A 23761-nucleotide genomic window follows, 5' to 3' on the forward strand; every position below is an offset into this window, starting at 1 on the left:
GAAAAAGAAGCAGGCAACAGAAAAACAAGAGGAGGTTGAGAATTGCCCCCTTACCCTTGGACTGTTTCTCTTAGAGAACGCAGACTTTGAAAGACCTATATATAAGACCTTGTGCAGACATGAAAACTGGCTAAGGGGCAGAGTGTTATTTTTAGGCTGAATTGATGGACACACTGATTAAGGATAAGTGGGAACAGCACCTAATTGATACTTCCTTCCTTGGGAGATGGAAACACTAGGAGGTTTGCAGTCTTTCTCGCTGTTTCATTTTGTAGTTTGCTACTTTGAATGACTCTCACCCTAGTTTAGGAACTGTGAAGATGTGTACATACCACAAAGACAAAAAGACAATGAAACAATGTAAAGAAAAAGAGCTTTGTAACTAGAAAGTAACATGCAACTAAGTATTCATGATTTCACAGCGCTGCTGTGTCCACTTGGCATGGCAGAAGGGCGAGGCCAGAGGAAGTAAAAATTAGGTATCAACAAGAAATAATGTTTCCTGGGCGTTTTGGTCGGATGAGTGATATGTGCCCAATGGGCTCATGTGAACTCTTGGTTCCCAACCAAATGCAGGCCTTGTGTTACTATGATGGCAAGCCTTTAAGTTTCTTAGTGTAACCTGCTTCCTGGTTACACTAACATCTGTCTCCTGCTACCATGACTGACTATAGCCATTTTTGTTTTGAGACAAGATCTCAGTGTATCACCCTGGTTGGCCTGGAACTTACCATGTAGACCAGGTTGGCCTCATACACACAGAGATCCACCTTCCTCTGCATCTTGAGTGCTGGGGCTGAAGGTGCACACCACTGTGCCTGGCTCCCTTTTGAAGCAATAAACTGTATAAACCTTTTCTTTCTTAAGTTGCTTCTTGTTTGGTATTTGGTCACAGCAACAAGAAATGTAACTAGTACAGTTGGGACAATGAAAAATCTTTATAAGCATTTGAAAAAGAAGACAGCGCCTGAGTGAAGTCCAGAGAAGTCAATACCGGGACTTAGCAAGATCCTAATTGCTGGATGGGGAATAGATCGGAGCCAGAGAAAATGCTGGAAGGCAAAAGGAAAGATTGGAAATAAGTAAACCAGATAAAACAGGCCTTAATCCCCACCAGATTTGGCTGAGGGCAAAGAACTGGTTAATTTTCTGAATCGTGGCCTCATCTATTCTCTCAAAAGACACCTATGACCGTAACATTTGGGAAAGGACGAATATGTACTTTAACCTTTAGAACCCATTCCTGTGTGCATCTAGAGGAGTGGATACGCCACCATGAAGGGGCTCTGACCTCCGTGTCCCAGAAAACCACTGCCCAAGCCACAGAAATCTCCCTCCAGACTGCCACCCGTTACTCCAGAGGCAGTTTTTTCTTTGTCTGGAGTTTGTAAGTGATCTGACTGCCATCATTCCAGGCATACAGCTGCTTATCTCTGGGGTTGTAATGGATCATGGAGTGACTTCTTGGCCGCCTAGGGAAGAACAAATTGGGCAGATGCTCCTCCCTGACAGTACCCAGTGGATCATAGACACAGGTGACTCGATGAGGGCCCTGGCCACCAGAACTGTAGACGACGTAGAGGACCCCACACAGGAGGAATGAAGCTTCGGCGTCCTGGCTTCTACACGGTGTATCCCATGAATGTTCTATTCCCAAAGTGCCAGGATCGATTTTTGTGAGAACCAAATGGCCTTGGATGCCTGGTCCTGAGTGGATGGCCCAGAGTCCGTGTTCGTCCACAGCAAGGTCGATGTACACAGAAAGGGAGTGCTGATAGATGGGTGCTCGGCCTGCCCCTCCTGGGAGAAGCATTCGATCTTCCACAGTCTTCTTCTGCAGATTATATTTAATTATCTCATTTGAAGTTCCTTGATTGTGAAAGAATAGAAAGCTTTGGTAGACCACCTGCCCTGACCCCTGCCAGGAAAGTGGTAAGATTAGTTTCCGGGGACCAGGCTTGATGCTATCTTCCATGAATGCCCGCAAGTTTGCAAATTCCCAAACTGTGTTGTTTCTGGAGCCAGCTAAAAGATACACTTTTGCAGAGCTACTGCCAGCATCTTTCATCCAAGAGCCATCTGGGTCCACGGTCTTCTTCACTATTTTCAGAGACTTTATAGCCACCAGCATGTTGTCACAGCCTAGCCAGAGGAGGAAAAGGACAGGTTATTTCTCAACAAGCTATTTATGCGGTGTCTACTTTCTACAGTACTCAGTACACCTGAGGAATCCAGCTTCCTTTCAGATCTAATGCATTAGATAATACTCTCGTTTCTGCTATGATACCGTGAGCTCTGAAAGAAGAGTCTCCCTTGGAGAATCCTAGAGCAAAAATGGAAAACAAGCATGAACTCCTTTTGAAGACTTAAGCACCATTAGACAGAACTCCCTCCATTTCCTGACCCTTACTTACAGTAGAATTTTCTTAGAAGTTGTGTTAGTTCTTTCCATGAGGACTCCAATCACTGTATTCAGATCACATCCTGTCTTAGCTTCTAAACTCCTCAACTGATTACCCTATAATCTGTAACCAGTTTTTCTAGCTCCTCACTCTTAACTTATATGCATCTTGCTTATTATCATTTGTAAAAATCTCCAATGTGTATGCTCCGCACTCTGGAGGAAGAGGTAGGCAGTTCTCTGTGACTCTGAGACCAGCTTGGTCTATACAGTAATCCCAGGCTAGCCAGGGATTGCTTGCTAGTAAGAGCATGTCTTAAAAAAAACTTAATATCTCCAACTAGTTAACATTTTCTGGAGACTTTATCTTTTGCACCATTTCGTCCTCAGCTTCTCCTACAGAGCATTCTATATTTTCCATATTTACTTCTCACCTCCTACTCTTGCTTTCCAACAGAATCTGTCCTTGATAATGCTACCAAGGAACTCTTAAATGAAAATTCCTGCCTTTCTGTTATGTAGGCATGTTACTGTTGGGGGGGGGTTGTTTTGGGGCATTGTATACTCAACTGCTGATTCCTTACCCTAGAGATCTGGTTTCGGTATAGGACTTTGTATTGTCATTATTATAAAGCATTTCCTGGCTCAGTATTTTGCAAAACATTGTTCATCATCATCTTCAGATTGGCCAATAAAGAGTGATCAGCCTATAGCTAGGCAGGAGAGGGTAAGGTGTGTCCTCTCAGCCCAGCCGAGGAGGAGGGGGGTCTCAGGTGGGCCTAGGGAGTTTTCACTGGGGACCTAGGGAGTCACCATAAGAACACAAATGAAGAAGGAGGTTCCCAAACAAAGCTAAAATGGCAGATAATGCCATATGGCTGGGAAGTGGCCAGTATGGTTGGCTTAGAATAGATTAGAAGGTCCCAGCTATAGTGCAAGAAGCTTAATAATGACTGTAAAGGTCTCCTTGTTATTATTATTAGAGAACAAAAGTGGGCATAGGAAAGCCCCAGACTTTTACATGTTACTTCATCTTCTGTAGTATGGCGGCATTGGTCAGTTCTTCCTCCTTGACAACACCTTCTTCACCTATTTTGTTTCTATGTCCATTTTCTGTTTCTCCTTTGACAGTTGGGCAGAGATCATGATCTGTGCTTCTTCTGTTCCATTTCAGTTCAGTCTTTATCACTGCTCGAAAAACTACATTTCATAGTCTCCTTTGGGGCTAGCCTATGCTCCCTGACTTGTTTTCATTGGATGGAATCTGGACAGACATTGTATAAGCGTCTCCCATCTGGCTGTTAGGTGTGCCATCTTCTAAATGGCCGGAGCTCTTTGGAATCTTCATGGTGACCATGGTCAATCACTACTGGTCATTTCTGGAAAGGTTGATCATCAGTTCTAACTTCAGATTTTTTTTTTTTTTTTTTTTTTTTTTTGGTGGCTCTCTACAAATCTGGCCAAGAACTCAATTTTAGGGAGTTCACTGGCCACAGGGGTGAACCAATTATTATTCTTTGTTAAATGAAAATAAACTCTCTCTAAACTGATATCTCTACACCTATTAAGACAGCTCTCAGACATCATCATAGTAAATTTTTTTGTGCCTTAGGAGATAATGAATTGGGCTGGAGAGATGGCTCTGTGGTTAAGAGCACTGACTGTTCTTCCAGAGGTCCTGAGTTCAAATACCCGAAACCACATGGTGGCTCACAACCATCTATAATGAGATCTGGTGCCCTCTTCTGGTATGTTTGAAGACAGTTCCAGTGTAGGCATATATGTGTGTGTGTGTGTGTGTGTGTGTATGTGTGTGTGTGTGTGTATGATGAATAAATAAATCTTCTTTAAAAAACGTGAATTAAAAAAAGATGATACTGAATTTACAACTGGGTAATGTGCAAAGTGTCTGCAGAGTTCTCAGCCACGAATAGGCAACTGAATTATACTCCTTCCCCTCAAGTCTCAGGGACTACCACAGAAGAGAGTCCAGAAAGATTCTAAGAGCCAGAGATCAGGGAGGACTGGGAAAAAAATAACTTATCATCAGAACTTGACAGAACCACTACCCTCATGCTACCTGCATAAGACCTGCACAAGATCAATCCAACCAAGATTCCAGCTGAGGGGGCAGTGCACCAGGGCATGAGCCACATCCCTAGCTAGACAGCTATTGATAATTGATAGTTTCTAGGGGAGGAAAGGTCAGTTTCCTTTATGGCTGTGGCTCTTGGTAGGTTAATCACGCTCCAATGATGGTCTATATCCAGGAACACATGGGCAGTATAAATTGGACTTGAGGAACTATAATAATAATTTTCAGAGAACAGAAGTAGGTGGGTAAGGGTTGGTCTTGAGTTGATCTGGTAGGAGTTGGGAGAAGTAGAAAGGAATATGATCAAAATACATTGTATATACATGAATTTATCAAAGAATTAATTTAAATATCATACGAGTAGTTTTTGCAAACGCTCAATTATATATCTCATCTTTAACTCCTACTTTCCCCCTGCAAATCATGACTCGTTGTTTCTTGCGTAGATCACTTAAAATGTATCAGATTTATCTCCCTGATTTTACTCTTGCTAGCTCATCTACATGTCAAGTATATGTTCCACAAAGCAGTAAGAGTGATCTGATATGTTAAACTTTATCTCCTTGCTTACACTTAGAATAACATTCTAATCCTGGCCTATAAGGCTGTGCAGCATGGCCCTTGTTTGTCATTAGGACTCTATCCTTTGTGTCTCACAGTGTTGTGACGACTGAGTTTTCTTCGTGATCTGTGAGCATGACAGATTTCTTTTTGCTTTCTGAATATTTCTACATGGAAACTTCCTTTCTCTTGAACTTTCTACAGTGAATGGCCTCTATTCATTCCTCAGGCACCCTACCCCCACACCGACTGGACCCACTACGGAGCACAGGATGGCTTCGAACTGGCAGGTACTCAGACTGTTTGTGTGTAGCCCCATACCTGGCCAAGTCTCACTCTTACTATAATCTCCTTAACAGGCTCCTTTTTGTAGACTACTCATCCTGCTGTGAACTGTTTTACCTGTGTGTTTCCTAGCTCATTGTCCACCTCTCTCTCAGGGCTCTCCGGAAGCAGGCCCTTCATCGTCATGTTTAGTATTGTAGACAAACGTCTAAGTCAGTGCTTTGAGGATTCAGTAAATGGCAGTTGAATGAAGACAATAAAAAAGCTCAGATGTTCTTCTGGGGTCTAAACACTCTATAGCACCCTTTGGGTTCTGGCCGTGGACCTATCTTAAGAAAATAATCATTCAAAGATTTTAAGATAGTTTCAAATCCATTATTTCCTTTAAAAAAAAAAAAAAAAGGAGCCCAGGTTTTTAGGAATGGAGAGTAGGCTTAGCTGGTTAAGACCTGGTAAATTAGTTCTTCAGATGTAGGCACAGAGGTTCCACCTGGATCACACTGTGCTGGAAGAAGATTTAGAAGAGAACTATAGAAATCTCTCAGCTACCAGGAGTCAGCATGTCCTCCTAACATGCTCCAACTGCCTGATAGTTTGATTTCGTGTGTCAGCATTGTCATGAGGGACCTGGCTATGGGAAGCCAGATTCTAGAAAGAGCAGCCAGGGAGTTTAAGCTTCAAAGAAGCCGGTGGTGGGAGGAGCCTCTGTATATGGGGCTGAGTGAAGAGGGGAACAGTCACTCTGATTCCCAAGTGCTATTTCTACTTGAACACAGCTGAACCTGACTGAGGGGAGGCCACAGCTCTTCCCTGATCTGTGCTGATCACTGAGAAGTAAGTGCGGCTTTAAGCTTTCAACCATAGAACAATTGTATAGGAGAGGAAGAGGAGGGTCCATGGGTTCCTAGAGATACCCATATAATATTCCATGTTAAAGGACAAATCCCAGGATTAAAGCAGTAATTAAATGCCTTACAAATGCATAGAATGTTTGGTACTCTGCTGGATAACTTTATAGTAATTTATATAAGTCTTATAATAAGTTACCATGACATATATTTTAATCACTGGTTTCCAGGTTAAAAAAAAAAAATAGTTAAGTCTTGCATGAGTTTCTTGGCATGGCCACACAGATAGTCAGTGGTGACGGGGTCTTCTGAAGTCAGAGCTGGGAGCCAGGATGCTACCAGCCAGCCTCAGAGGCAGATTAGTATGATAGGAAGGGTTAGGGTGCCATGTGTACTGGTGTGTCCAGAGAAGGACTAGTGAAGGTCATGGTCAGCCAAGTATGACAGGACACTTATGTTCAGTAGGTAGCCCCCACAGTGCCTGTTTCTCCCGCCAGGGAAGGACAGACTTGAAGCTAAGCTATGTAAAGACTGTGTTTTAAACCATAGAACATTTGCTTCTTGTCTATAAGAAACCATTAATTTGCAATATAGAAGAGCAGGGGCTAAGGATATAGATATGTTTGTAGAGTACCTGTCTTGCATGCATGAAACCCTAGGTTGGATCCCCAGTATTGCATAAAACTGAGCATGCAGCATAGACCTATAATCCTAGCACTTAGGAATAAAGAATTAGAAGCTCAAGGTCATCTTTAGCTATACATCAGTTGGATGCCAGTCTGAGCTACATTAGATCCTATCTCCAAAACCACAAATAAAATAAAATAAAAAACAGAAGAGAGGCAGTTGTGGGGTGGCAGGCATACAGTTCCAGCACTTGCAAGGCAGACCCAGAAAGACGGCAAGTCTGAGGACAACCTAACCTGTACAGTAAGTTACAGGCCCACCTGTGCTACACTATGAGTTCCAGGCTAGCCTGAGCTCCACAATGAAACCCTGTCTAAAAAATAAATAAACTTAAACGAAATAAAATTTTAAAGTAGTAAAGTATAGAAGAAATGAGCGGTCACGTGCCTCCCCTTCCTACTTTCCCTTCTTAAAGCAGAGTTCTTAGAGAGATAACAGAACAATGTGCTGATGTAAACTTTTGATTAAAGAGTTAAGAAAATCTCTAAGAAAAGAAAACAAAACAATCCCCCAGTATCTTTCGGCAACTTCTCCTACTCCTTCAGATTTAGCTGAAGCTCAGGACTAGGTATCTAAGACCTGGGGACTCTGGTCTCCAGTCCTCAAATTCCCTTCTGTCCATCCAGACTTCATTCTGACAGCCCCCAAACCATAAGTTCAGGCTGGGAGCTTCCTATTCTTTCACCAAGGATAATCTAAAACTGTAAAAATTAGGGGGCATAATTTCTAGTGTCCCAATAAAAGGGAAAATTAAAATTACCTACTGTGTTTTTCTTGGGAACAGATAATTAGCAGGGGAAAATAGTGCAGGAAAGATTGGGAATGATAAATAAATAAATAAATAAATAAATAAATACAAACTTGAATCCACTTGAGATGCAAATTATTTAACAGTCAATGCAAAGGTTCTGCCTGCAAACCAAGACACATAAATGTGTGTTTTTCCCCACAGGCAAAATTTCAGTCAAGCAGTTGGGGTAGAATAGCCCAAGGCCAATGAGTTCATACATAAATATCACTTATTTGAATCTTTTAAAATACTTTGCTGGACCTGTAAGACTTGTTCCTCCACTGTGACTCAGTCTGATGTTAGAGATATTGGTTCATCTCTGATAAAAAAAAGTGGCTGGGGTAGGACAGGGGGTAGAGCACCTGAGGTACAGTGATGGACACAGGGAAGGTATGCAGTAGTTTTTAAGTGTAGCCCAGATCCAAGATTCCAAATAGTGTCAGGCATAGATACAAGAGATGGTTAGAAAGAAAGGGGATTGACTAGTTAGATTGAAGTAGCCAGGTGATGACGATAAACCAGACTCAAGCTGAGAGACTGTGGTATGGTGCATGCTGTAGATCCCAGTGGAGGCAAAGGCGGGTGGATCTCTGAGTTCAAAGGCCAGCTTGGTTTATACAGCAAGATCCAGGACAGCCAGACTCCACAAAGAACCCAGTCTCAAAAACCAAAACAATAAAACAACAAAACAAAATAAGCCAACCAAACAAAAACAAACCACAATAATATTGACAACAACAACAACAACAACAACAACAACAACACCAAAACCATCACCACCACTACCAACACCACCAACAACAACAATAACAATGGGGGAAAAAGGGAAGAGAGACACTAGCAGAAACGGACTAGAAGGTTTGCCTGTTAAGAGTTTATTAAAAAGAGGAGAATTCTTCTAAAGCCATGAGCATTTTTCACTACTTTATGAAGTTTTGTCATAAATCTTGACTTTTTCAAGCCTCACTCTTGCCCCAGTTAACAAATGGTTCCATCTGAATAGCCCTCTTTCAGAATTGGTACTGTGGCTGTCCGAATGAGAATGACCCCCTTTAAGCTCATGTGTTTGAATATTTGGTCCCCAGTTGGTGGAACTGTTTAGGAAGGATTAGCAGATGAGGTCTTGTTGAAAGAAGTGTACATTAGACTTTGAGGTTTCAGAAGCCATTCCCAGTTAGTTCTCTCCTGCCTCCTACGTGTGGATCTTTTGGTTTCTGCTCCAGAGTCATGCCTGCCTGCCTGCTGCCATGCTTCCCACCATGATGGTTACTGACTCACCTTCTAAAATCATAATCCCCAACAAACTTTTTTTCCCCTATAACTTGCTGCAGCATGATGTCTCCAGGCAGCAGTATAGAAGAAGTAACTAAAACAGGCATCATGCTGGACTAGACTTCCTTACAAAGAGTCTTCTCCTCTAACCCTTCCCCCTCTTTCTTGTCCCCCTCCTCTTTCTTTCTGCTCATCTTCTCCTTAACCTCCCCCAGGGCCTGGGACAAGATAGATACCTGCCTCAATATCCAGTCTCTTTCTGTTTGTGCTCCATACTCAGGAACCAAATAGCTTCTGATAGTACAGTTGTTTGGCACGGCCCAAAGCTGTGATATCAATTAACTGCTATGCCAACTTAGAAAACAAATAGATTAGCATGGCTGCCTCACTCTTTGCTTCAGTGGATGGATGGCTGGAAAAGAGGAATGCTGCCTTGAGCATGATGTTTCTCAATGATCTATACTGATTTGGTGTTGTTAGAGAGCTCAGCTATGTGTCTCATAGTAGGGTTTGGCATGCAATAAGCATTGTATATGCTGATCTTGATAACCACACAGAGCCCTTCGGTAGACACTTATTACAGGTATTTCTAGGTTCCTACATTTTGTTATTGTTGTTGTTGCCAAATTTAGAGTATTCTAAAGTTTCTAGAACCAGACTGGTTGGTTTTGCAGGTGATTAGCAGTAGAGCATGAGAAAGAAAACAGGTTTGGTCCATGATTCTCCACTTATTTAGGTGTATGTCACCCACTAGCAACAAGCAGAGAACACAAGGAACATTCTTGAAAGCTAGGAAGATGACTAAACACTGGGTGTGAGTATGAGTTCAGCCAGCATGTGGGGTGGACCCCAATATGGGCAAACTTCCTTTAAAACTGTCTTCTTGAAGAAGCCAGCTCTTCAGAAACTTATAATACACTTTCCTCTCTTGAGCCTGCTACATTTTTATGATATAGTATACACTCATTCTGCTGACATTTTTATCGTTAGCATCCCTTCGGTAAAAAGTAAAAGTGATAAGATTTAAGACATGTCATATCTGTTTTCATGCATTATTTTGTGTTCTCCTTGAAAGAACATCTGGCACATGCTATAACCTCTTTAGCTTAACTGTGAATGTGGCAAAAGTTAGTACCTGTAGCTCAAGATGCCCTCTTTGGAGCCCTGAATAAGTTCTAAGATGGCAAAGGAGTGTCCAAGATTGACATTTTGAGAACTACTCAAGAGCATAGAGTCTGCTCAGTATTGATGTGAAGCAAAGTAGAGAACTGGCAGCCATCTGGGGCATTTCTGATCTCAAATGACTGCCACCCTACATCTGGTATCTGCCTATTGCAATGTCCCAAGCATGCCAAAGTTATAAGGGTGAACTCCTTGATTTTGTCTATATCTCCCTTGTAGGCTGAGCTGATTCTTAATTTAAAAAATACAGTATTTTCATCGTTTTGGTTTTAATTTTTCTAGACTTATTTACTTTATGTGTTTGAGTATTTTGCCTGTATGCATGTATAGGCACCACATGCATGCCTGGTATCTGTGAAGACCAGAAAACATGAGATTCCCTGAAGCTGGAATTACAGATGAATGTGAGCCATCATGTGCTGGGAACCAAACACATTTCCTCTCCGAGAGCAGCATGTGCTCGTAATGACTGAGCCATCTCTCCAGCCCACTTTTGTTTGTTTTTAAATAAGTTTCTTAGCCAACTAAAAAGGGTCAATTGACATGTTCTCCATTCTGGCTGTGATGGTGCCAGTCTTTCTGGTTGCAGAACAAAGTCATCTGACATTCCTATAAAGTAAATGTCACCTGTTCTCAGCACACATTTGCATAACTAAAAGCTGATCTTGCTCACTCTCTGCTTCCAGGAGCATCAAGACCAAAAGCCCAATATAGAAGCAATTAGAGTTTATAGTGGAAGGGTGGACCCTGGAGCCAGAATTGGAAATTGCTTTTGCCAAAAGAATGTGGTAAAAATGATCAAAGTCCCTGGGGGTTCTTCTGCCCTCTCTGAGACATCTGCATTCATCATAAAAGTGAGATCAGATCAGCCTCCAGGAAGCCAGACTTCATGTGGAGGACAACCATATGATCTCAAATAAGGCATCCTCAACAAGTAGGTAATGTGCCAAGAATGGGAGATGTGCAGGCAAGCCAGTCCTGGCCCAAATCAATAGAACAGTCCTTCCATGCTTCAAACTCTTGAGAAATAAGAGTTGGGTGTACTTTAACCCATCCAAATTGGAGTGGTTTGCTGAGTTACGTTAATGTGGCAAAAGATAGTTGATGTGAGGTGAGGGTTTTTCAGCACAGAACAGAGATGGAAACTGTATATCTAGGGTGGTACGTTCTACTGAATAGAGCAGGGATGTGGGGGAAGATTCTCTGAGCCATAGTGTTTTTATCTGGGGGGGAAAAGGTTGCAGAGGTATCTACATAACCATTGTTCTACAGTATCTACAGAATGATACTGGACTACAGGAAAGAAAATGGTTTAATGTGATCCCAAGCAAACAGTTGCCTTTAGTTTAATAAAATACTCAGGCCAGAGCACCCTGATCTCCCACTCCTTCTAGGCACTTGGATATATTTTTGGAAACACAGCATCCACAATGCAGGCATGCATAGATATATCAACTATGTTCTTAAAACAGATTAAATAAACAGCATAGAAGACCAGAGATGGATGGAAATAAGCTGAGAAATACTAAAAATGGGTGTTTGGCTGTGGGCTTCTCATTTACTTTCATAGTAAAAAGAAAAAAAACCCACAATAAGGACAGTTTGTACAGTATGTGTAGTTTTATAATCATCAGGCATTTTTTTTTCTTTTGTATAGAAAAATTAAGTATTTAGAGAAGGCGGCAGTAGGATAGGGTTGTAAAAAGCAGTTTTCGTTTGTCCTTGGGTTTGTAGTTGTCATCAAGGGGAAATGGTGATGGTGTTATATAATTCTAATAAGATGACCCTGACCCTGATGGCAGTATAAGTCAAGAGTACCGGGACAGGCATAGATGGGGACAGGGAGGTCACTGTTAGGGCTGGGGTGGAGTGGGTAGAGGAAGAGAGAACAGTGTAAGAGGACTGAAGGCATTTGAGAAATCATGAGAAGAAATACTCTGCTGAAATGGTGACAGGTCAACCGAGAACCACAGAGATAAGTAGGGAATGAAGCAGAGACTTCTGCTGTTAATAGTCAACAGAGAGGACCTGGAGCAGTAGCTGAGTGGCTAGGATGCTCGCCTAGTACGCACTAATTCCAGCACTGCATAGAACCAGCTATGGTGATGCATGCCTGCTCTCCCATCCCTCCAGAGGCAGGTATAGGCAGGAGGAACCAAAGGTCAGAGTCATTCTAAGACACACAGGGAGCTCAAGACCATCCCAGGCCACATTAGACTGTGTCTCAAAAATAAAATAGTAAAGTTTAAAAAGCAGGAGGTTATTGACTTTACTCAGACAGAATTTAAATAAATCATCCCATGTGAGATGGAATCATAGTTCATGCTGTGGCCCTCACTGACATCAGAAACTTCTAGCACAGACATTTACTCTCAGATGTAAAGCTCCAAGCTCATATGCCTCTGTGGTCACCCTTGCCATTGCCTTGCTGGCTCTAGCTTTTACCTTCTCTAGCTCTCACCCTCTCCTGTTGCCGGGCCACTCTGTACCCTGTGTCCAGAGTGATCTTTCTCAGTCCTCGCTGAGCCATGGAACTCCCATATTGATCATTGCTCAGCCCAGCTGTGGGATGATGGGAGAGTCTGGCATGTGCACAAATCCAGGGTTGGTGTGAATGTCACCCTGGTCATTTCATTAGTTGTATGGGCTTTGGCAAACTGTCCTCAAAAAGTCTTGTTTTCCTGATCTACAAAATGGGGGAGGGGTGAGGTGGAGGAGGATTGTACCTAACTCATGGGGGTTTCTGTCAATTACATAATTGCCAGTAAGATACATACATCATTTGGAGACTACATAAAATGTATCACCAATCAATAATATCTACTAATTCACATTATTCTCACGGGGTGCTTTAGCTCTCCTCTGGTTTTGTTTCGTTTTGTTTCTCTTTTCCACTGCATCCTGCTCTGCCTGAGTTCTATGGAATCATTCGCTCCCTTGAACACACCATGCTCCATTTCCACTGTGCTGCTGCGTATGACTTAGAATGCTCTTAACTCTCATCTCCATCTAATGAACTCTTCTCTATGATTAAAACTGAGCCTAGGGGAGTCCCACTCCTCTGATCTCCATGGCAACCTTGCCCCTATAACTCAACATGTTTCTGTGGTCCCTTATCCAGCCCTCCCTCAGAGCAGCCCTCGCTCTGGAAGGTTACCCTCTATGTCTGCATTGCTTCTCAGTTTTACTTTAAGTGGTGAGGTCATAGCCAGCCAGTGTCTGTCTCTGATGCCCAGCACAAATGCAGCATGTATCTGTAATTGAGTTAGACATTTGGTGAGCCTATAAACAAAAGAGTGAGAGAGAATGCATGACTTCATGCCAACGGGGTCCAAAAGCTATGAGGTGACATGATTCGGGACTTCTTGGCAATACTCATAGCACCTAGATAAAGCCTCACCAAGAAAAAACAAACAAACACAAACTATTTTTCAAATGAATAAACAATAGATATGCCATGTATACAGACCTTTCTGGACTCTTGGGTATGTGCTCTCTAGGGGACTACATAACCCGTGTTGCTGGCCTTGTGAAGTCAGTAACACTGCTTTTGTGCACGCATGCGCACACAAGCATCCTTATGATCTCCTACATTTCTGCCCCCAGACAGACCTTCAGTCTCCTCCTGTACAGTTAACACATCTGTTACAAATTAGTTATGGTTTTCTTAATGCTTTGGTCTACTCATCAAGAACCAACGTACCTTGAGAGTTTCCTCACAGACATGTTATCACAGACACACTATCTTCAGTTTTCAGTGAGTGGGGTGTTTGTTTGGTTGTTTGCTTTTTATCTACTTGGAGTATATTCCAGAGGCATTCAGATATTCAGCAGACTTCTTGGAAATATGATCTAACAAAAGATATGAGTTATTTAACACAGCCAAGTGAGGGTTACATGAGGTTACTCCCATGCTTCCTTGCAACAAAAGGAGCTGGGCCAGAGGAAGAAAATAAAATCTGTTATAATGGCTTGTTTTGACTGCCCTGAGAGTTCTTCTTTAAAAGCTACTTACAAGTTAAAAGGAGGTCAATACTTTTATCCACTCAAGAATGCAGCCTGTGGACTTTCCCAAAGCCTACAGCTGGAAAAATTCTCAATCTAGGTGCCTGAGGTTTAGTGCTAAGTGATAAGCTCAACAGGCAAAGTCTGTCTGTCTGCCTCTCTCTCTCTCTCTGTCTCTGTCTCTGTCTCTCTGTCTCTCTCTCTGTCTCTCTCTCTCTCTGTCTCTCTCTCTCTCTCCCTCTCTCTCTCTCTCTCTCTCTCTCTCTCTCATTTATTATATATATATAGCATTCCTCCTACATGTATACATGTATGCCTGCAGTCCAGAAGAGGGCACCAGATCCTATTACAGGTGGTCATGAGCCGTCATCATGTGGTTGCTAGAAATGGAACTCAAGACCTCTAGAAGGGCTCTTAACCTCTGAGCCATCTCTCCAGACGCCACACATTTTTATTCTAACAATGGTCTTAGCACCAAACGCTGGCAGTTTAAACATGGGACCTTAAAGTGCAATGTACTCTCTACTTTCCTAGATCATGTGTATGTGGAAAAGAGTTTGGGATGGAGGGGGCAGGGAGAAAGTTAAGATTTTTAATAACTTTGCTTAATCTTAAAACATTCCTATGATTAGAAAGCCATGTGGACCTCAATTTAAAAAAACACCTCTAAATGAAGGTTGAAGGCTTTAGAACAGCTCGATGGGAAATGATTTAGTTTACCATAACCTTAGCTGTTCTTCAGGACTTGGCCCTCAGTAGACACCTGAGAAAGAAGAGGATTATTCTAACGTGCATTAGAATTCACTTGTATCTTGAGGTACAAGATTAAATTTTCCAAAGCAGTTATAGCATCCAGTCCCTAATCGTTTCCCAAAGAAATGTTCTGAGACTGAATGTGGAACTGAAACCTTATGTCCTGAGCCCTCCTGACCCATTTTGCCTGCACACCAGTGTTGACTTCATCATTTAGAATTTTACTAAAAGCTGTACAGCTGGCCTAGGCCTTGTAGGCCAAGAAAATAGGAATAATAGAATCTTCTAGAAAGACATGTTCAGATAACTGAGGCACAATGGTAAGTAGAATTCCAAAATGGTCCCTGTGATGGTTAGCTGTGACAGTCAATTTGATAGGATTTACAATCAACATGGAAGGCTAGAGAGATAGATGGCTCAGAAGGTAAGAACACTGGCTACTTTGGCAGAGGATCTGAATTCTTTTCCTAGCACCCACACAGGAGCTCACAGCCATTTGTAAACTCCAGTTTCAGATCTGGCTGCCTTCTGGCTGCCTCAGCATCAGACACACATAATGCATACACTCGTATACACAAAATAGATACGTAGTAAAATAAAATAAAGAGAATCGAAATGGAGACAGATTTCTATGCATGTCTGTGAGGACATTTCTAGATTGAAGTAGGCAGGCCCACTCTGTGGGGTTGGGAGTCCTGAACCTAAAAAAAAGAGAGAGAGCAGCCACTGGGGGGTATAGTTCAGTGGTAGAGTTCAAGGTAGCACTTGGAGAAAGAAAGGGAGAGGAAGGAAGAAGCAAAGAAATGGAGAGGGGGAGGGAGGGAGATGAGAGATAGAGAGAGACAGAGAGAGATGAGAGAGAGAGAGAGAGAGAGAGAGAGAGAGATGAGAGACAGACAGACAGACAGACAGACAGAGAAACAGAGAGAAGCTGTTTTCTACTTTTTGACTGTGAACACAATATAACCAGCCACCTGCTGCTCATGTCCCTGCCATGATGAAAGGTATCCCACGGAACTATAAAGCCAAAATAAACCCTTTCTTCCCAAAGTGGCTTTGGTCATGTATTTTTGTTGCACCTGAGTCAAGTAACAAATGCAGCCCTCAAGATCCTTTGTCCTGTGTAATCTCCACACAACTCTAGCCCCAGAGCATGCACGGGACCTAGCCATCTGAGAAGGTGCGTGCTGTGATCACATGCCATTGGAAGACAAAGGTTCAGGGACTCTGTAATTAATAAGTCTCCAAATCAATTGGCTCTGAGTTAAATAAAAAGATGATTATGATAGATGGTCCTGACAGGATCAGATAAAATAAATTCTTCAAAAAGGTATTAGGCACCTCTTGAGGAAAAATACCTTGTAGTGAACTGCCTTTGCAGTTAGAGGCCATGTGTGGACTCTGATATAGTGAATTTATATTGCTTTTAGCTGCTGAATTTATGACTACCTGTTGTACAGAATCGGAAAATTGTTATGGTACAGTTACTACCAGAACAGTCAAGCAAAATCCACCACCACTACCACCACCTTGCACATCAACAACAAGAGCAACAATAAAATAAGAGCAGGCACGTCATAAAACATATTCAGTGCAGGGGGTAAACTAGCTTAGAGCTGGCATCCTAACTCTTGCCTTGTCTGAAAATAATGTGTCCTGTGCTGGTTAGTTTCTGCCAACTTGACACAAGCTAGGAGTTATCAGGGAAGAGGGATCCTCTGTTGAGGAATCATGTCCTTTGGATTGGCCCGTTAGCAAGTCTATGGGGCGATTTCCTGATTGATAGTTGATGTGGGAGGGCTCAGCCTATTGTGGGTGTTCTTGGGCTATATAACAAAGGAAGCCGATCAAGCCATGAGTAAGCAGTGTTCCTCCGTGGTTCCTGCTTCTACTCCTGCTTGAGTTCCTGCCCCAACTTATCTTACTAGTTGACTATGATCAGAATGTGTAAGCCAGGTAAACCCTTTCCTCCCCAATTTGTTTTAGGTTAGTGTTTTGTTACAGCAAAGCAGACTAGAACAGGTCAGGTTGAGGGACCACTAATCACAAGGCTGTGGTTGTTTGTAGATTCACATGTCCTTAGTCTAAGTTCTTCAGGGCCTCTGCCATGCATTCCTTGTATAGGGATGATTTCTTTGGCCCTCTCATTTCACGATAGGTCTCTGTTCTACAGTTCATGAATACAAAAGAGATTATATCAGGATCTTTATTAATGGTCTTGTAGAAGAATACATTGTACATACATAAAATGTGTGTGGCTGAGAGTATTAAATGCTCACATGTGTGTCGGTATGCACATATAACTATATTTCTTTAAGTTAGAACTCTATATGGATACTTTAGGAAGAACAGTTGAGATTGATCCAGGTCACTTTGCAAAAGGCCTTTTCTTTTCTTCTTTTTAAAAAGATTTATTTATCTTATGTATATGACTACACTGTAGCGATCTTTAGACACACCAGAAGAGGGCATCAGATCCCACTAAAGATGATTGTGAGCCACCATGTGATAGCTGGAAACTGAACTCAGGACCTCTGGAATAACAGTCAGAGCTCGTAACCACTGAGCCATCTCTCTGGCCCTGCAAAAGGCCTTTTCTGTATAAAAGGACTGAAATGTAGAGTGGATCATTTTGCTGTTGCTAACAAGTCATGAAGAATAAGGAAAAGTATTATACAGAGGAACTGTAAGAAGGTCTCATGGCATTAGTGGGAATTTAGGACGTAAGAGAAGTAGTAAGGGCACTCACAGGACTCAGACATGTCTATCTAACAACCCTTCTAACAGTGGGAGGGAGCTAGAGTTGGGTTAGTTTTAAATAGGTATTGTCGAACCAGTGCCCCAGAGGTGACAGCCACATGAGTGGCAACTCCACAGACAATGGATACCTGTGTCTGCAGCTGGGACAAAGGATGGGACTTTTGAAGGACTCGGTGTCAGGAACCCTGCTGCACTCTAGCTAGAATGCAAAAGGGGTCACCTCAAGGTTTGCAGGTCTGAGAGTACCCCAGGAATAGGAAAAGCTCAGGGACCTAATTCTATGATTTGGGCTTGGTGGCCTGCTTGTGACCCTGTGTGAAAGACCAGGCACATTCTGGATCAGACAAGATCAATATTCACATTGTTTTCCCAGCCCCTAGAAAACTTCTAAGCAAGCTAAGTAAATTTCTATTCTTCACAAAGTATCTTGCATGATTCAGTTACAGCAACAGAAAACAAATGGAGATGTAACTGTTTGGAGAAAACCCACCTAGTCATACGTGCTTCCAAACTGCTCTCAGGTTTTCTATCCAAAAAGATTTCATACCAATCAATTAATAACCTAAGCTCCAAATCTTAGAAGTATCCTGGATTCACAGCTCCCCTTATCTGTTTTTTTTTTTTTTTCCTTTCAACTCCAGGTTACCAAAGTGTGTGGATTTCAACTCAAAATAGCTTCCAACCTACCAGCTCTTTTCTGTCCTGTGCTAGATACTTTACTCTGTGCCGTTGTTTGAATAAATTACTTCTGTACTCCTGACTGCTCTCCCTTCTCTTGTGGGAGTCTCTTCCTTTATATCATTTCCCTGCTTAGAATAATTCAGAGGTTTCTCTAATCATGCTCAATCTCCTTAGCATGGACCACATGGCATTTCGTCATCTGTCTCCACTGCCTGGAACAGCATCTCTGCTCTAATCAGTATTCGTCAGTAAATAAGTGACTAAAGGAATGGAAGGATGGCTACCAGTACCAGCATAGGGCTTGGTTAGAACTCCAGCTTCCTGCCCCCATATCCCCTGCTCTACACTCCTATCTCTCAGACAGATTTGTAGGTGGACACGTCTTTATAGCCTGTACTGTCACTTGAAGTGTTTACTGAGCTTTCCAGGACCTTCACTCACTTAGTTTTTACTGAGACAAGGTCTCATGTAGCTCAGGTTGGCCTTAAGCTTACTACATAACCGAGGCTATCCTTAAAGTGCTGATCATTCTACCGCTGCCTCATGCTGAGGCTGGAACCCGGGGTCTCATGCAAGCTAGGCGGTATGCTTCCCACGGAGTGACATCCTCAGCCCCAAGGTCCTTCTCATCATGACCCACAGGTTACATTGAAAAGTCCTAAAAGCAAAGATGACACCTTGTTTATGTCCTTATTTCCTGCTGGAGTTTCCCAAATTTGCAGGCACAATTAGTACATAAACAGTCTCCCTATTCGCAGTGAAGTCTTTTCAGAATACAAAATACAGGTGGTGGCCTTGTTTCTCCCACTGTTTTAATGAAACGGACTTATGTGTAGAAGCATCTTCTCAGCTATGATGCGTATTATAATATGAGCTAGCAGATATTATTAATGGCAGCCTAGAACTGGTACTGATGGGTCACACACAAGACAAATTCCAGAACGCCACCATTCCAGACAACATACAACAGCATTGTGCGGCAGTGCCCAGCCTGAGGTTTGGTTTTCACAATGTCTAGCTTCAGACTGCTACTTGTTACACCGGCAGCAGGGTGTCCAAGACTTTTGGTGTAGCCCACACCAGCACACCACTCTCCCTAGAAGGAGCTGAGACAGTTGGCTCTATTAAACCAAAGTCTACCAGGAGAGGACACCTAAGCCTCTTTCTAGACCATAGTCCTGGCCTTTCCTAGAGTCTTTACAAACTACTGGGATGAGAAAAGCTACTCCCTTGAAGTGGGATTCTGCAGGAACGTCCGACCCCTGCTAAGTTGCTCCTGCCCATACACACAAGGGATGTGCCCAGTCCTCAGCCACCCATTGCTCACACTAACTGCAGGCATCTGCATCTCTCCAGATGTGACAGGCCCTAAAAGAGATGGAGAAGAATCCCTTACTTGTGTTCAACAGGCTTCGGATCTTCTTTTCCTCTTCTGCTTCTTGAAGCACCTTTTCAGTGAGTGTCTTCTCCTCCGATTCAATGCAGAAGTCAGCTTCTCGGAGGTATTGCAGGTAGTCGATCTCCCGCTGGGCACGCTCTACTCTCAGGGCAAGGTGATCCACTGCACTCTTGTATTCACTCGTGTGGGTCTGACACCTCCCCAGCATGATGGATATGTTTTTTGAGAATTCCTGGAAATCTTGAATATATGCTCTTGTTGTTTGGGCACATTTTTCAAGCCCTTGCTTCAAACAGAAAATAAATTACCAAAGTTACCAAATAACTGTAATTATTTAAACTATTCAAGAACTACAAATAGGTATGATTCCTAGAAAAAGATTACTAAGTATAAATAATCAAAAGGGAGAGAATAACCTATAATCCTAAATTTATAGGTACTATGGAACTATACTAGTTTTTAAAACTATACCAGTTTTTAAGTTTTCCAATGTATTTCTTGATGCATATAAAAATATTTTTACAAGTGGTTTTCTAAATATCCATTTATTTTAATTTGCTTATATACTGTAAATATTTAAATACCATTATTATATTATTATAATTATACCAATATATATTATTATGTAATTATAGCACACACTAATTTTTGTGCTGACTATATTATTTAATTAACAAATGAAACACCTATATAATTGCTGTGCATATGATATTTTGATGCAGAATGGTTAAACCAAGTCAGTTAACATATGCATTTTTTTATATTTTGCATTTCGCTTATTTACTTTTAAAGTGATTAAAAATCTATTCTCTTAATTTTCAGGTATGCAGTATATTGTTATTATCTGTGATAGGTACAATGGATCTCCTGAACATATTCTTTCTTTCTTGTGTGTGTGTGTGTGTGTGTGTGTGTGTGTGTCTATGCCTATGGAAGTGCACACACAGAGGCTATACCAGGTATCTTTCCAATCATTTCAACCTCTTATGTTTTGAGGCAGTGCCTCTCATTGGATGTGAAGCTCCCTGACTGTGTAGGCTGCCTGTCCAGTAAGCCCCAGAGAGCTTCCTGTGTCTGCCTCCACAGCACCAGGCTTGTGTCTTACTTTGATGATCTGAGCTCAGGTCCCCACACTTGGGGAGCACACTTTTTAAACCAAGCCATTAGCCTATCTTCAGAACTTAGCCTAATGAAAATTCTGCATTCTGTGATTAATATCTCCTCATTCCTCATAATTCTCTATTTTTATGAGTTCACTATTTTTAGATTAAATGTATAATAAAATCATCCATTCAGTGTTTGTCTTCTTGGGGCTTGCTTGTTTCACTTAGCATAAGATCCTGTCAGTTCCTTTCCAGTGTCATGTATGAGCGTCCTTCTAAAGGCTGAACAACATTCTATTGGGCGCATGTACACAAAGTAATTTTAATAAGAGGCAGCTTCTCATTACACCAAAATCCCATTATTTATTCCATTAAAGAACTTTCAGTGCCTATTTAGTTTTCAATTTTTTTCACTCAATGTTAAGAAAAAAAAACCTTCTGTATTTACATTTTTTATGTCTTTAGTGACAGTCTTAGGCTAGAAGTGAGTTCCATTCTCTCACATCTGGTGCGGAGCTAAGGACAGAGTCATAGCTGATGACTGTTTGGTAAATGGAAGAATTCATGAACGGAAATGGTACTGCTGGGTCAGAGTTAATAGTTAAAGTTCACTTGGCAACATTGACTAAAGCCTTCTTCACAAACAAAAAACCTTTTACTCATAATCATGCAGGGCACTTCCTCTTGAAAGAGAAAAAGATAGAGGTGGGAAAATAGTGGGGAAGAGAGAGAAAGACAGAGACAGAGAGACAAACAGAGACACAGAGAGACAGAGACATTGAGGAGATAATGAATATTAATAATTCCCGTCTCTATTTCCTCTTTTTCCCCCACATCCCCCTTGCAGAACAGGCCCTGTATCCCTGTGTTGACAAAGCCCCCACATTGGCCAGAAATCCCTCCCACCTGGGATTTGTCTTCATCCCTCCCCCCAAGTCAGAACCTAGTGGTCAAAGGACATATCTTTATCTTCTACAGAGCTTGTCTACACAACTACAGAGCTACAGGGGGCAAAAATGCTGCGAGAAAGTGTGTCTGTAGACAAACTCTCACAGGACCACAGGACAGTGCACACAAGTTTAGCTGGTGCTAAAGTCTGGGCACAGTTTTGGCATCTTAAGCAGGTTGGCAGTGTGTTCAGGAGGGAACAAGGATTGCGGTATGAGGTCAGGGGTCTGGAAGTGCTTTATCTACAGACTCCAGGCTGGATGAGAAACTGCATTTGGATTGTTCGTTCTGTGTGCTTACCACACAGAAACTATAGCTAGATAGCACCATCATTTGGACTTACAGATTTGTTTTTCGAGAAAATAAACGTGTGAGGTAAGAGCATCCTTGACAGAAGATGGATAATATGCCAGTTCAACTTGTATAAGAGCTAAACAGTGCAAGGTAGAAGGTTACATTTGTCCCCGAAAACCTGAATGGCCTATGAAAATATTTGTTTTCTTGTTTTGTTATAGGGTCTTATGTAATCTCAACTGGCCTCAAACTTCCTGTTTAGCCAAAGATGACTCCGAAGCCCTCATTCTCCTGCCTCCACTCCCTGATTGCTGCTGTCACAGCCGACAATACTAACATACCTGGGCTTATACAGTGATGGGCTTTGAACCCAAAGCTCCGTGCATCCTAGGCTAGTACTTACCAACTGAGCCTCATTCCCAACCCTAGGTTTTTGATGTTCTAACAAAGTTTCTACCTCAAATGCTCTCACTCTGTTTAACATTACTGGAAAATCTCATTTCCAAACCCAAGTCCAGTTAGGAATCAAAAGCAAAAGTCTACGGTGAGCCGCCATATATAACACCCCATTGTTTTATAGCCACTTAAAAGTTTATTATAAAAAGGAAAAGAGAGAAACTGGCATCAGTTAGCATCCCGATACAGTAAAAGATGAGGAAAATGTGACTACAGCTCTAATTTCATACCTTGAAGGTTGAACTATTAGGTTTTAAATGTTCAACACCCTAGAAATTTACTCAGCAAGTGAGGCTCTGCTCTGAGTACGGATTAATGGCCCAAATAAAACACCCCTAGTTTGTCAAAGGTAAAATCAAAAGGTAGAATATAATTTGAACTTAAATTCTATCACTATGTCCATTTTATAGGTAAGAAAAACTTCCAGGGGCAAGTACATTGTGAAGGCACACTCAAGGTCTCATGATGGAGCAGTCTGTACTGGAGGTGGTATCCTGAACTGCTAGGCTATTCACACCTGTAAATGTGACCTTAGCAGTGGTCCATTCTGTATCTGGAAGACATGCACCCTGGTTGACAGGAAAGTGGGGGCACAATAGAGTGACTTCCAAGAGGCATGCTCCCAGTGAAGGGAAGACACGTCACCTACCTCCAAGACTTGGAAGCGCTGGTAGATGTAATGCACCATGGCTGGGTCCTGGGCGTGTTGTGGTGGGGGCAGACATGCTGCAAGGACGAGAACCAGTGAAGCAGAAGCTCCCCGGAGGGCCACCATCATCCCACACACGTCCCAGGAACTTTGGTTCTCTCAAAATGACTCAGGGGTCCAGGTGGTGATCCCTGGTTTCCGTCTGCTGCTGTGTCAGTTCCTCAGAAAACAACGCCTTGCACAGCCAGCGAGAACAACGTCTGCTTGTTGTTCTACCCAGTGCAGTGATCTCAGTTTCAAGCTGGTGATCAAGTCCAGCTGTTGGCAAGCTAGTCTTTGCAGGCCTTACGTGCTCACTTGGTGCAGAGAGCTCCCGGGCTCCAGCATTTACTGCCCTGCCCTCAGCTTGGATATGCACACCCTTTCCAGGCTAGTGGCTACTTAGTGCTTCCAGGTTTAGAGTGTACGGGTTAGGGAAGGGGTGGGGAGGTCTTTGCTCCTCTCCCCTCCCCCAGCTCTTTTACTTTTGGTTCCCGCCTCCCTAATAAACTGTGCAGTCCAATCATAGGCCTAGCTCAACACAGGCCACCCC

General features: G+C 42.4%; 1 protein-coding gene across 1 annotated transcript; it reads right to left on the reverse strand.

Annotated features, from left to right (window-relative positions):
- Positions 1-36: 36 nt before the first annotated feature.
- On the reverse strand, positions 37-23491 carry OLFML1 (olfactomedin like 1). Its single transcript, XM_080912166.1, has 3 exons — positions 23170-23491; positions 19717-20005; positions 37-2142 (listed from the first exon to the last, which is right to left on the reverse strand). Exons 1-3 carry the CDS (start codon positions 23296-23298, stop codon positions 1352-1354), a joined length of 1209 nt encoding a protein of 402 aa, XP_080768292.1. The 5' UTR covers positions 23299-23491; the 3' UTR covers positions 37-1351.
- Between the last annotated feature and the right edge of the window lie 270 nt (positions 23492-23761).

The sequence above is a fragment of the Micromys minutus genome (genome assembly GCF_963924665.1).
Source record: "Micromys minutus genome assembly, chromosome: 2".
NCBI classification, from domain to species: domain Eukaryota; kingdom Metazoa; phylum Chordata; class Mammalia; order Rodentia; family Muridae; genus Micromys; species Micromys minutus.